The following is a 12,859-nucleotide window of genomic DNA, read 5'->3' on the forward strand; positions in this document are numbered from 1 at the left end:
ATTCTTAAATTGTCTCTCCTGGATCTATTTTTGAGGTCAGGTTTTTTTTGTTTTTGTTTTTTTTAAATGAGGTATTTTACATTTTCTATTTTTAAAAAGAAAATTTTGGGTTTTATTTGACTGATTTTTTGATGTCTTATTGAGTCATTCACTTCCATCTGTTCAGTTCTAATTTTTAGTGAATTATTTTCTTCATTTAGCTTTTTTTTTAATCTCTTTTTGCATTTGGTCAATTGAACTTTTAAAGGAGTTTGGATTTTTGAATTTTTTCAAAAATTTTGTTTTTCAAGGAGTTGTTTTCTTTTTCCATTTCACCAAAACTATTCTTTAAGGAGTGATTTTTTTTTTCAGACAGTTTCTATGTTTCCTTTTCCAGAGTTCTCATTTCCTTTTCCCATTTTTCTTCTCTATTAAGATTCTTTTTTAATTCTTCCAAGCGGGTCTTATGAGATAGAGACCAACTTATATCACCCTTTGAGACTTCATCTGGAAATGTTTTGCCTTTAGTATTCTCGGGTTTTGAGGTCTGTTCTTCTCTGTCTCCATAAAAGCTATCTATGGTTAGAGTTCTTTTTGCTTTTTTGCTCATTTTTAAAAGTTGAGGTTTGCTCTTAGGGCAAAGGGGAGATTGGCTCAAGCTTCCTCCACAGATCACAGCAACTTCATGCTACACTGGGGCTGATGCTGTCAGCTTCCTTCCCCTGCTGGGTGAGCATGACCTAGTCCTGGTTATATTGGGGTTTAGGGGCTCACTACTTCTCTTTTGTAGTACTTAATCTTCTGATCCACTGGCTTCTGAACCAGGATAGAGACTTCTCCTAGATTCCCTCAGCACACAAAAGTCTCTCCACCCTGGGTCTCCCTGCACTGCATTGCATTGCCTTCCACCTATGTTGATCTTCAAACTGCTCTCCCACCTCCTACTTCATTGCCTGATTGAGACAGATCTTTCCTGAAGTTCTTCCAAAATGTCTTCTGCTAGAAATTTTTATATTCCAAATATTTATGGTTCTGTCACTCTAAAACCCATTCAAAAACTCTTCCATACATTGTTATAGTTCTGAAGGATTCTCCAGGGAGTTATGGTTACACCTGGTTGGGAGAGGAGTTGGTCATGTCAGCTGGATAAAGAATTTTCATCTTTACTCAATCAGGTAGTTTTAGTAAGGTCTCCGGTTTTTTGCTGTGAATTTTTTTTTTAACTCAAGTTACATTCTGGCTGCTCCAAATTTTACTTTATAGAGAGTAAAAGCACTTCATCATCATCCTCATCATCTTTATCATCACTAGCATTTATATGGGGCCTTTTCTATACCAGCCACTATGCTAACCTTATTATAAATATCTTTTTTGATCCTCACAACAATCTGGGGTTTTATTTCCCCCTTTTTTCAGTTAAAAAAATTGAAGCAGAGGTTTTGGTTTGACAAGAATCAAAAAGCTAGGAATTGTACAAGGCTGGATTTGAACTCATATCTCCTTGATTGCAGGTGCAATACTCCATCTAAGCTTCACCTAGGAAAGTATTTGATGGAATATACAACATTTTCTAACCATAGTCCTTCTTCCTCTCTTCTGACAATAGCAAAGTGCTATTCTCCTCCATCCCTCGACACTCCCCACCCCCCATTATTTTTTATTCTAGACTGGTCATTTTATTTCATCTTAGTTTGGATAGTATTTAGTATTGCTTTTATGAGCCACCAGGTGGCATAGGTGTGCTAGGCAGTTTGGGCTGTTCGTCATTCCTGAGTTTCAGCACCTATGTAGGCATACTCAGACTTCAACAGTATACTCCTTTGTGGGTATTCCAGCTTCAGGGTTCAGAGGATGGTTTGCCCCTTCCAAGTAGCTTGTATCCTCTTTCTTCACAGATATGGCATTCTTTCAAAACAAACCTCATTTTTCCTGAAAAGAGGAAGAAAAATGCCTTCCTGAGCTCATATTAGTTTGTCTAAGTGTCTATGCATACATGTGTTTATTTAGTTTGTTATTTGTTTGTATCTGATTTTTTTTTATTCTTTGTTGTACATGTAACAATTCGTTTTTAGACTTTTCCCTTTGCCTCAATGATTCTTTCCCATAGACCAAATATTTCATCTTTGAAGCTTTAAAGGCTCTCTCCTATCTCTTTATCTAGAATCTAGATTAAGTAGCACTAAATAAAATGACACAAGTTAGCAATTCTGATGGCTAATGGGTTTTTTTTTAATGGTTGTTCATTAAATTTGAATTTTAAAGTAAAGAACAACTTGCTTATATACCTACTTATTTTGACTAATAATTAGAAAGGGAATAAACATATTTGCCAGAAACTGAGAAAGGCAATGCAATCAGTTCCAGCTCTCTGAGAGGCTCTCCATCTCAAGGCTGCAGATCCTTGGAAATATTGGTTGGTGGCTGTTTATAGTATGGTACCTTTTGGCAGGACATCATGGCTTACTTTTCCCAATCAAATCCTATAGGCAACTTTCTGTTTATAATTGTTTCTTCTTCTATCCTTTTACAATTTCTTCTCTTACTTGCTTAGGATCTCCAATTCTTTACCCACATAACTATTCTTCTTTTTTTTTTTTTTTTTTTTGGCTGAGGCAATTGGGGTTAAGTTAAGTTATTTGCCCAAGATCATACAGCTAGGACGTGTTAAGTGTCTGAGACTAGATTACTCAGGTTCTCCTGACTTCAGGGCTGGTGCTCTATCCACTTTGCCACCTATCTGCCCCCTCACGACTTTTCTTTAGGTCAGAGTTTGTAGCACTCTGGGGAACCTGCCTCATTGTCAAGTCCAAAGACCCCTAGGAATTTAGGGAATATTGAAGGAAAAAACTTGTCTTATCAACAGACAACCCCTTCCTCCATGTGCCCTTGCTCCATGACCAAACCTTTGTAAGTAGAACTTAAAAAAGTAGATTATAATAGTCATTATCTTTTATTATTATCTTGATTCTCCTTATTTTGTTCTTTTAATTATTATACATAATTTTTTGATCATTGTTTATTACAGCATAATAACCTATTATCATAGTTACATACAACAATTTGTTCAGTCATTTACCTATTGAGGACTACCCATTTTATTCACAATTGTTTTTGCTATTACAAAAAAATGTTGCTATGAACATTTTGATATATGTAGGAACTTACTTTCTGCTGTTAACCTCTTTAGGGAACATAACCATTGGGTTAAAGGGTATGGATAGGTGAGTGACTTTTATTGTACGTTTTCAACTTTGGGGTTTTGTTAGGTATTTTCCCAGAATTTTTGGTCATGAAAATCTCTTTTGAGTGCCATTGGGGATGCTATATGGTTATAATGAAAAGAAAACTGAATCTAGAGTCAGGGAAAATGAGTTCAAATTCTATTTTTAATGCTCCATTTATGTTCTTAAGAAAATCATTAACCTTCTCTAGGTTTCTTTTTCCTTATTTGTAAAAGGAAGGGAAGAAAGTTCTGACCAAGATGCCTGAATAAAAGCAAGCAGATCTGTTTTCTCTCAATGGCTTTGACAAAAACTGAAAAACTTTATAAGGTTAAACAAAGGACCATAAAATTTTTTGAGAAACAACAGTATGTAATGTCTGGGCTAGCTTTCTAGAGGTCCTCTGCATGGGCTTTGGTCTTTGCAGGATAGTCACCATGAGGGTGGTCAGGAATAGTCTAAAGTCTTTATTGTCTCCTTCACAGTCTGTTCACTCTGACTGACTGACTGTGTCTCCAGTTCTCTCAGCCCTTAAATACCCTATTACAATTACATCATTACAGCATACTGAATATATGCCAACCAGAGTGATTATATCATTATAACATACTAGATAACACATGAACTAGAGAAGCATTATCTCATCAATTCCACTGAGTTAATACCTTGTTGCTTACAACAACAACAAAGTATTCTTGTTTCAAGTATACTTCTTCAAAGTTCCAGCCCTACAACAGTGAGGGATTTTTTTCTTCCAGTCTTAGACAAAATTTCAGCTAGAAGCCCATAGGAAAGGGATTGGATAACAAAGAAAATGTCAAGCAAACAAGCCAGCAGTTTCCAGGTATATGACCAAAGACAGGCAGAAATTCATGTAACCTGCAGGACTTATTCTACAGTAGGAAAAGGAAAAAATTTCTAGAAGAATGTGATTGATAGCCCACTAGAGGGTCCTTAGAAACCATGAGGAGCAGGAGTGACTAATAGAGTCAGAATGGAAAGGATAGGGAGATGATCCTCGTAAATAGCCATCATTGAAGTTTCTGAGAAATCTAAGCTGAGAACAGATAGGGCTGACCACCAAAGACTAGCTAAAAATACATAAAGAAGTAGTCTGGGGCAGAAAGCCCCAGTTGAGAAAATTTAGAAAAAAAGGCTGGGTAACTGAGTAAAAACCTTTCTCTTTTGAAAAAATATGTGTAAATTCGTTTTTTTACATATTTACATATGAGTCAGATTGGGAAACAGAAAGCAGAACAAAAAGGAAAAACCATTAGAAAGAAAAATAAAGATGAAAATAGTGTGTGTTGATCTACATTTAGTCTCCATGAATCTCTCTCTGGATGCAGATGGTGTTTTCCATCTAAAGTTTAGGATTGCCTTTGATCACTAAATGACTGAGAAGAACTAAGTCTAGCATAGTTGATCATTACATAATCTTATTGTTGCTGTGTACTGTTTTCCTGGTTCTTCTTGCTTCACTCAGCATCAGTTCATGTAAATGTTTCCAGGTTTTTCTAAAATCAACTAATTCATGATTTTTTTTTGTATAACAATTTAATTCCATTACTTTCATATACCATTTCCCAATTAATGAGTATCTACTAATTTTCCAATTCCTTTCCACTACAAAAAAGAGCTTGCTTCAAACATCTTTTTACAAGTGAGTCCTTTTCTCTCTTTTAAATTCTCTTTGTGATACAGACTCAGTAGTGATTCAATTACTGAATCAAAGAATACAAATCATCATAAAGAATTATTGTAAAGCCAGAAATGTCCCACTTTTCAATCTAATTTACGAGGGGAGAGTATCATTACAACTACCCACAGAAAATCAAAGGGGAAAAATGGATTTTCCATTTAAAAATACATGAAGATCTAGGAGAAATAGAGCAAGACATAAAAAAATGAAATAAAATCTCTGGAGGACAGAATTAGAAGAAAAAACTCTTATATGGACATAATGGAATATTGTATCATAAAATGTGATGAAAGATGATTTCAGAGAACCATGGAAATATGAACTGATTCAAGTGAAATGAATTGAATCAGGAACAAATCAATGTAGTAATAAAACATTGTAAAGAAAAATGACTCATTTAAGATTTCTGATCACAGCAATGTAACCATGTCTACAGAGTACTTATGGGGTATCTAGAGAAACATATTGCCTATCTTCTGATTGATTTCATCATGGTATAGAAAACGTGTGGATTCATTTTGTGTGACTATACTTCTCTGTCTCTGTGTCTCTGTGTCTCTCTGTGTTCTCTCTGTGTCTTTGTTTCTCTTTTCTTTCTCTCTCTCTTTTTCTCTCTCCCTATAATTGGAAGAGGTATTTCAAGGGGAATAAGCAATCATAATGGGGAAAAAAGAAAGGCCTTTGAAATATAATTTAAAATTCATAGAAGAGAGCAGAAAGAAGTGCAGAAGGAAGCACAGCCAGAAGTTTTTAAATCATGAGAAATTTATTATATACTTTTTTTAAAAAAAGCAAGTATTATAAAATAGAGTTTCATTGTTTCATATATAATCCTTTTTTGTTTTCTTCTTCTATGTAGAGATGCCCTCTTATGTGTTTATGCTCAAAATAAAAAAATGAAATTATAAATACATTTTTAAAAATTAAATAAAATGAGAGAACTGGGCTAGGCTGCTTCTAGCTCCAAACTTTTGATAATAATATTATTGGTTAGTTCTTATTTTGCTTTAGAGAGAAGGTGGTAGGTTTAGAATGTGAGATTTACAGGGGATCTTTCAATTTATCTCAGCCCAAGTCTTTCATTTTTCAAAGAAGGAAGATCCCTTCCACATACTTTGTGTCCCAGTGACACTGACCTCTTTGATCTTCACCACACAAGACGCTGCATCTTCTAACTGCAAGAATTTTCACTGGTTGTCCCCTTTCCCTCCGCTCCTACTCCCACACCCAGAATTCCCTCCCTCTCCATCTCTGCCTCTAGGCTTTAAAAGTCCTTGCTAGAATCTTACCTTGTATGAGATGCCTTTCCTGATTAACCTTAGTGATAGTTGATTATTTCCAATTTAACCTGTACATAGCTTTTTTGTATATTGCATGTTATCTTCCTTTCTAGATTGTAAGCTCCTTAAGAGACAGAACTTTCTTGAACCTCTCTTTGTAATCCTATCCACAATGCCTAATACCTAGTTGTTCAGTTTTCATGAAATTGAGGTCAAGTGATTTGCTCGAGGTCATATAACTAATAAATATCTGAGGGCAGCTTTAATGATGATGATTTGATGAAGGTTAGTCTTCCTGATTCCATGCCCAATACTCTATCCACTGTGTGGTTCTACCTGACTCAATTGATATCTAGCAGATACTTAATAGATACATATTTACTGACTGACATTACCTAGTATGCATATATAGGTCCCAATATCATGTTATACCATCCATCATATGGCTGAAAATCTTACATTTCCCAAAATGATTTAGGAACTATGATTCTGAATCCTGCAGATTACAACTATTAAAAAATAGAAATTTGTATGTTGACCTCTCTCTCTCTCTCTCTCTCTCTCTCTCTCTCTCTCTCTCTCTCTCTCTCTCTCTCTCTCTCTTTCTTTCTCTCTTTCTCTCTCTCTCTCTTTTTCTCTCTCTGTCTCTCTCTCTCTGTCTCTATCTCTGTCTCTCTCTATCTCTGTCTCTCTCTCTTTCTCTCTCTCTCCTAATAGAAGCCTGGAATGGTTCCCCCTCAGCCTGTGGAAGAGAATCAGACTTCTTTATTGCCACTTGGCTGGCAAAGCTACCTGTCTCCTCAGGGCCGCCGATACTATGTCAACACAGTTACCAATGGTGAGTACAGTTCCTGTAAACATCAGGTCCCTACTTCCTAGAATTCCCACATCTTTAGTGCTCTGTCCTCTTTAAGTTTCTGCTGAAACTTAAGACTGTTTATCCTTAAAATGTATGCTATGTGGTAGATTTCCATCTAAGCCACACTTGAGATTTTGAGAACACTTTTAGACCAAAGATTATATTAGAAGGCTGATGTAGGTCCAGATTTGAAAACTATGCATTGATAGATTGTGACTTTAGCTGGAGGAAAAACAAATAAACATAATAAAACACCCAAAGGGAAGCAATAGAAATGGGAAGACTGAAATAAAGTGACAAAGTTTGATTTTTGTGGGAATGTTATGGATGTAAATGCCAACGAAATTTATCCTAAACCTTAGCCTCCTTTAAAATCCTAATGATCTTTCAGGGCTAACATTCAGTTCTGCTAACTTTGTGAAACTTTCCCTGATATACCAGCCCATATACATAATTCCTCTTTCATCCCTAATACCTAATATCCTCCTATGCTCTCATCCCAGCTGGTTCTTGGCATCGATATTCATACCATTTATTATCTAAGGGAAGATCTGAGACCCCCAAGTGCTAGGCAGCCCTGTAGTTTGTTCAGATATGAGGAGATTGCTGATAATTGTTATTTTCCTCGACTTTGTCAAAAGCCTAGTTTTTAGGAGACTAGTATATTTCTCTTTGTTAAAAAAGGAGTTCTATATTTTCTAAGAAAAGGGAGGTCAATACAACTAATTTTCTCAAAAATGAAACATATCAACAAGTTATGACAGAGTTCTGAGACTTCAAGGAATACTGTAATTTCTCTGTTCTTAGAATATCCTCTCCTTTTTTTTTCCCAGTAAAGCAAATCTTATTTGTTTAGATATCATGTTTTAGATCAGATACCTCAGGTCCAAAAAAAATTGCATAGAACTATCAATATTCAATCTGTCAATTATAATCAACAGATCAATATTATTTATTTTAATTCATAATTATATTTCTAATCAATGTATCAATACTATAATCAAAATATAAATGTATCATTTTCTCTATTCCTGTAGTTGAGACTAATCAGGAATAGTTTGCTTTCACCTGGTAAGGGAGCCCAAATACCTTCACCATCTTACTGAAAGGCTGCCTAAGTTGTCTTTTGTACTGTCGTATTACAATAAGCAGTATTTTGTACCTTTTCTGTTAAGTTGTTAATTTCTTTTACAATTTTTGTTCCATAGCTCTCATTTCTTGTCCCATCATTTTATCCTCTAGCATTTTCCTTTTACTTATTAAAACTTTTTAATATTTTTGCTTCACCTCTTCCAGATATCCCAGTTGAATTTGAGCCAAAGCTACATTTGCTTTAAGTCTTTGCTTGTAGATAATTTGGGGCTAGTTTTTCTGGGTTTATATCTTGAATTTTCCTATTATCATCATAGCTTTTTATGGTGGAATTATTTTCAAAATTTACTCATTCTTCCTGTCTCCTTCTTGTCTATAGACTTTAATGTTAGGCTGGCCTCTGCACACTTCTGGAGAGAATGTCTGGGCTGATTCTACTGCTGACAAAAGAGGCCAAAAAAAAATCTTCCTTGCCCTTGAAAAGTTCACTGTGTAATGGGGAAGGCAACAAGCAAATGGGATTAAAAATTAACAGAGGTAAATTAGTAGATTTACGAAGGATTGGGAGACATTTCCTGTAGAAGGTAAAATTTTAGTTTGGATTTGAAGGAAGTCAGGGAAGCCAGAATACAGAATTAAGAAGAAGACCATTCTAGGCATGGGGATCAGCTAAAGAAAATTCCTAGAGTCAAAATATGGAGTGTCTTATTTATGTAATAGCCAAGAGGCCAGTGATACTGGATCAGAGTAAACTGTAAGACAGGAAAGATAATGGGATATGTGTGGGGAGGGAGGGGGCATTGTGAGGGAATTATAAATAAAGGATTTTATGTTTTGTCTTGGAAGTGCTGAGGAGCTAATTGAATTTATTGTGTAAGGGGTGACAAAGCTTGATATGTACTTTAGGAAGTCTTTTTTGTCCCTAAACTTGTGTGAAGACAGACACAAGACAGCAAATCAACTATCAGGCTAGTACAATTGTTCCAGGTTGAGGTAATGAGGAGCTGTTGGAATAGGAGAGAGAAAGAGGCATATTTGAGTGATGGTGCAAAACTGAATTCAACAGGACTTCCCAACATTTGCAATTAAGGCTAACAAAATAGGTTTAGACAAGGATATGAAAGACTTTCAAAGGTAAACACTGGAAGTTATATTCAACCCTAGAGGCAATAAGAAGCCTTTAGGGGCCTCATTTCCAAAATATATAGAGAATTGACTCTATAAGAAATCAAGCCATTCCCCAATAAATAAATGGTGATATGAACAGACAATTCTCAGACGAAGAAATTGAAACTATTTCTAGCCATATGAAAAGATGCTCCAAGTCATTACTAATCAGAGAAATGCAAATTAAGACAACTCTGAGATACCACTACACACTTGTCAGATTGACTAGAATGACAGGGAAAGATAATGCACAATGTTGGAGGGGATGTGGGATAACAGGGACACTGATACATTGTTGGTGGAGTTGTGAATACATCCAGCCATTCTGGAGAGCAATTTGGAACTATGCTCAAAGAGTTATCAAACTGTGCATACCCTTTGATCCAGCAGTATTACTACTGGGCTTATATCCCAAAGAAGTACTAAAGAATATTTGTGCAAGAATGTTTATGGCAGCCCTCTTTGTAGTGGGTAGAAACTGGAAACTGAGTGAATGCCCATCAATTGAAGAATGGCTGAATAAATTTTGGTATATGAATATTATGGAATATTATTGTTCTGTAAGAAATGACCAACAGGATGATTTCAGAAAGGCCTGAGAGACTTACATGAACTGATGCTGAGTGAAATGAGCAGGACCAGGAGATCGTTGTATACTTCAACAACAATACTGTATGATGATCAATTCTGATGGTCTTCATTAATGAGATGAACCAAATCAGTTCCAATAGAGCAGTAATAAACTGAACCAGCTACACCCAACGAAAGAACTCTGGGAGATGACTATGAACCACTACATAGAATTCCCAATTCCTCTATTTTTATCTGCCTGCATTTTTTATTTCCTTCACAGGCTAATTGTACACTATTTCAAAGTCTGTTTCTTTTTGTATAGCATGTATACATATATTGTATGTAATTTATACTTTTACTATTTAACATGTATTGGTCAACCTGCCATTTGGGAGAAGAGATGGGGGAAGGAGGAGGGAAATTGGAACAAAAGGTTTGGTAATTGTCAATGCTATAAAATTACCCATGCATATATTTGGTAAATAAAAAGCTATAATAATAATAAAAAAAGAAGCCTTTAGGGTTATTTAAGTAGGGAAGGCACATGGTAAAATCCATATCAATATATGGGATAGACTGGAGTAGAGAGAGAATTGAAAGAAGGGAGACCAATTAGGAGGACATAAAAAATTAAAGAGAGCCTAAAGTAATGTGGCAGTAATATGAGTAGAAAGATGAAGTTGAATGCAAGATATGTGAAGACAGAAATGTCAAAATATTGAAACTGATTAGATATGATGAGTGAGAATAAAGAGTCCAGGATGGTCATATCATCCTTAGACAGTTTGGAAAAGGAAAGAATCTAGGGCAAGTACTTTTATTGAAATCATACAGTAATAGCAGATAGTAAAGCTGAGATTTTAGCAGAAGAGGGAACTAGTCCAGGAAAGTCATCTAAGCTTTCAGAATTTATGGCATAATTATTGAACATATTGCATGCTAGAAACAGTAAAATAATCAGAAAAAATAATGGTAGTTCCTTGAAGTAAAAGCACATGGTATTGCACTTTCACCTAAAAGAAAGAAAGCATAATAATACCATAATAAACAAGTGGCCATGTGGATAAATTATTATGATTTCTCCCCTCCACAAATGTAGCCTTACAAAAGCATTTTATCTTTTGGGCCCATATGCCAGACAGTTGGTATTTTTACTTGATTTCTTGTTTTAGTTTTTCTTTAAACTGGATGATTCTCATTTAAACCTATTTTATTACTCAAGGAACTAATGTGAGTTTCAGGGTAATTTTTTCCAGTAAAACACTTTTAACAGCTTTTCAGGAGCTTTTATTTGTTACTAAATAATTGGATACGCCCCAAAATCCCACAAAGAAGTATAGCACTAGCATTTCTGAGTTAATAAAAACTATCCTAAGAGGCTTCCACACCTTAGGTATTAATCTATTTTCTTCTGTTCCATCTGTGTTCAACAAATGTGAGATCTTCACAAATGTTTTTTATTCAGCACTTTAATAGGCTTTCCATTTTATGCTTATATCTTTTTCTTATTTTAGTATCCTAAAAGATTATGATAATTGGGGTTTTGGACTAAATGTAAACAAGACATTTGGTTAAGTGCGTCTGACTTTGTTGTATTTTTCTCTTGGCACATCAATATATTCTTGGTTATATTGTTTTTTGTCTCTGGATATTCTCAGAAGCTAATTTTTTTTTCAATAGAAACTGACAATAATGGCATATGTTTCAAAGGAGGTAGGTGAGATGATTTTGGATTTAGAATGTTGAAAAGAAATTTGAGATAATTTCATCCAATTTTCTCAATTTTTTGGAGAAAACAAGTCTTCGTGACACATTTTGGGATTTTCTTGGCAAAGATATTGGAGTGGTTTGCCATTTCCTTCTCCAGATCTTATTATAGGTGAGGAAACTGAGGCAATAGGGTAAAGTGTCCTGTTCAAGGTCACATAGTAAGTGCCTAAAGCCACATTTGAATGCAGAAAGATGAGTTTTCTTGTCTCCAGGCCTGGCACTGTAATCACAGCACCACTTTGAATTGTTTTACTGATGGTTATACTGGAGTTAGATCAAATATCTGGAATTCTCTTTCAATACCATTTCTATCATAATGTGCTGCCACCCAAATGAAGTTGTCAGGAGTGAGAACAGTTATTTTGACTATTACAGTTTTGATGATTTTATCCCTATTAAAGAAATGAAAAGTTCTTAAAAAAAAAAAAAAAAAAAAATATATATATATATATATAAAATTCTTGTCATTTACTTATCTGTAGATGGTACATATTAACAAAAGAAGTATATTGTATAACTACTTAAAAATCAGAATCTCAAGATCATGTATTTATTGTGGGAAGAGACATTAGAACCATTTGGTTCAACTTTCATTTACAGATTAGGAAACAGGCCACATGAAGTTGAGTAATCTGTCGAAGCTCACACATACTGTAAATCTTACTGATCATATTGATTTGAATTCCCCATAAAGCATTATAATAACAGTACTTTCCATTTATATAACATAATTGGAAAGAGCTTTCACATATGTCATCCCATTTAATCCTCCCAATAACTCTATGTGGATGTGTTGTAAGTATGATTATCCTTCTTTTATAAGTAAGAAGCAAATTAGGACAAGTTAAGGTAACTCTCATAAAATCATAAAACTTGTAAATGATAGAACTAGATCGGAAACTTAGGTGTTTTGACTCCGAGTGCTATATATTAAAGCGGCAGAGCTAAAGTTTCATATATCCTATTTGGATTTCGAGTGAAGATCTGGTATTGCCACTTAAGAGCAAGCTGCTCTGAAACTGTTTTCTCATATTGCTCAAAATATTTTTTTAAATTTAATTTATCTTTTTTTTTACATGTTAAGTTTCATATTGTTTTCCTTCCTTTCCTTTCCACCTTACCCTAGCGAAGGCCACCCTTTAATAGAAATATGCATGCATATATGTATTTAAAACCAAACTATGCATATTTTGGTTTTTTTACTTCCTATGTTCAT

The 12,859-nt window shown here is 34.8% G+C and overlaps 1 protein-coding gene across 2 annotated transcripts in view; it reads left to right on the forward strand.

Moving 5' to 3' along the window:
• Positions 1-12,859, forward strand: part of GAS7 (growth arrest specific 7) — a 270,755-nt gene that overhangs the window by 144,634 nt on the left and 113,262 nt on the right. For both annotated transcript variants that reach the window (XM_074312075.1, XM_074312074.1), the window contains exon 2: positions 6,900-7,020. In XM_074312075.1, the coding sequence (XP_074168176.1) occupies positions 6,900-7,020 (121 nt within the window). The remainder of the gene's footprint in view (positions 1-6,899; positions 7,021-12,859) is intronic.

This window comes from Sminthopsis crassicaudata, chromosome 4 (assembly GCF_048593235.1).
Source record: "Sminthopsis crassicaudata isolate SCR6 chromosome 4, ASM4859323v1, whole genome shotgun sequence".
NCBI lineage: Eukaryota > Metazoa > Chordata > Mammalia > Dasyuromorphia > Dasyuridae > Sminthopsis > Sminthopsis crassicaudata.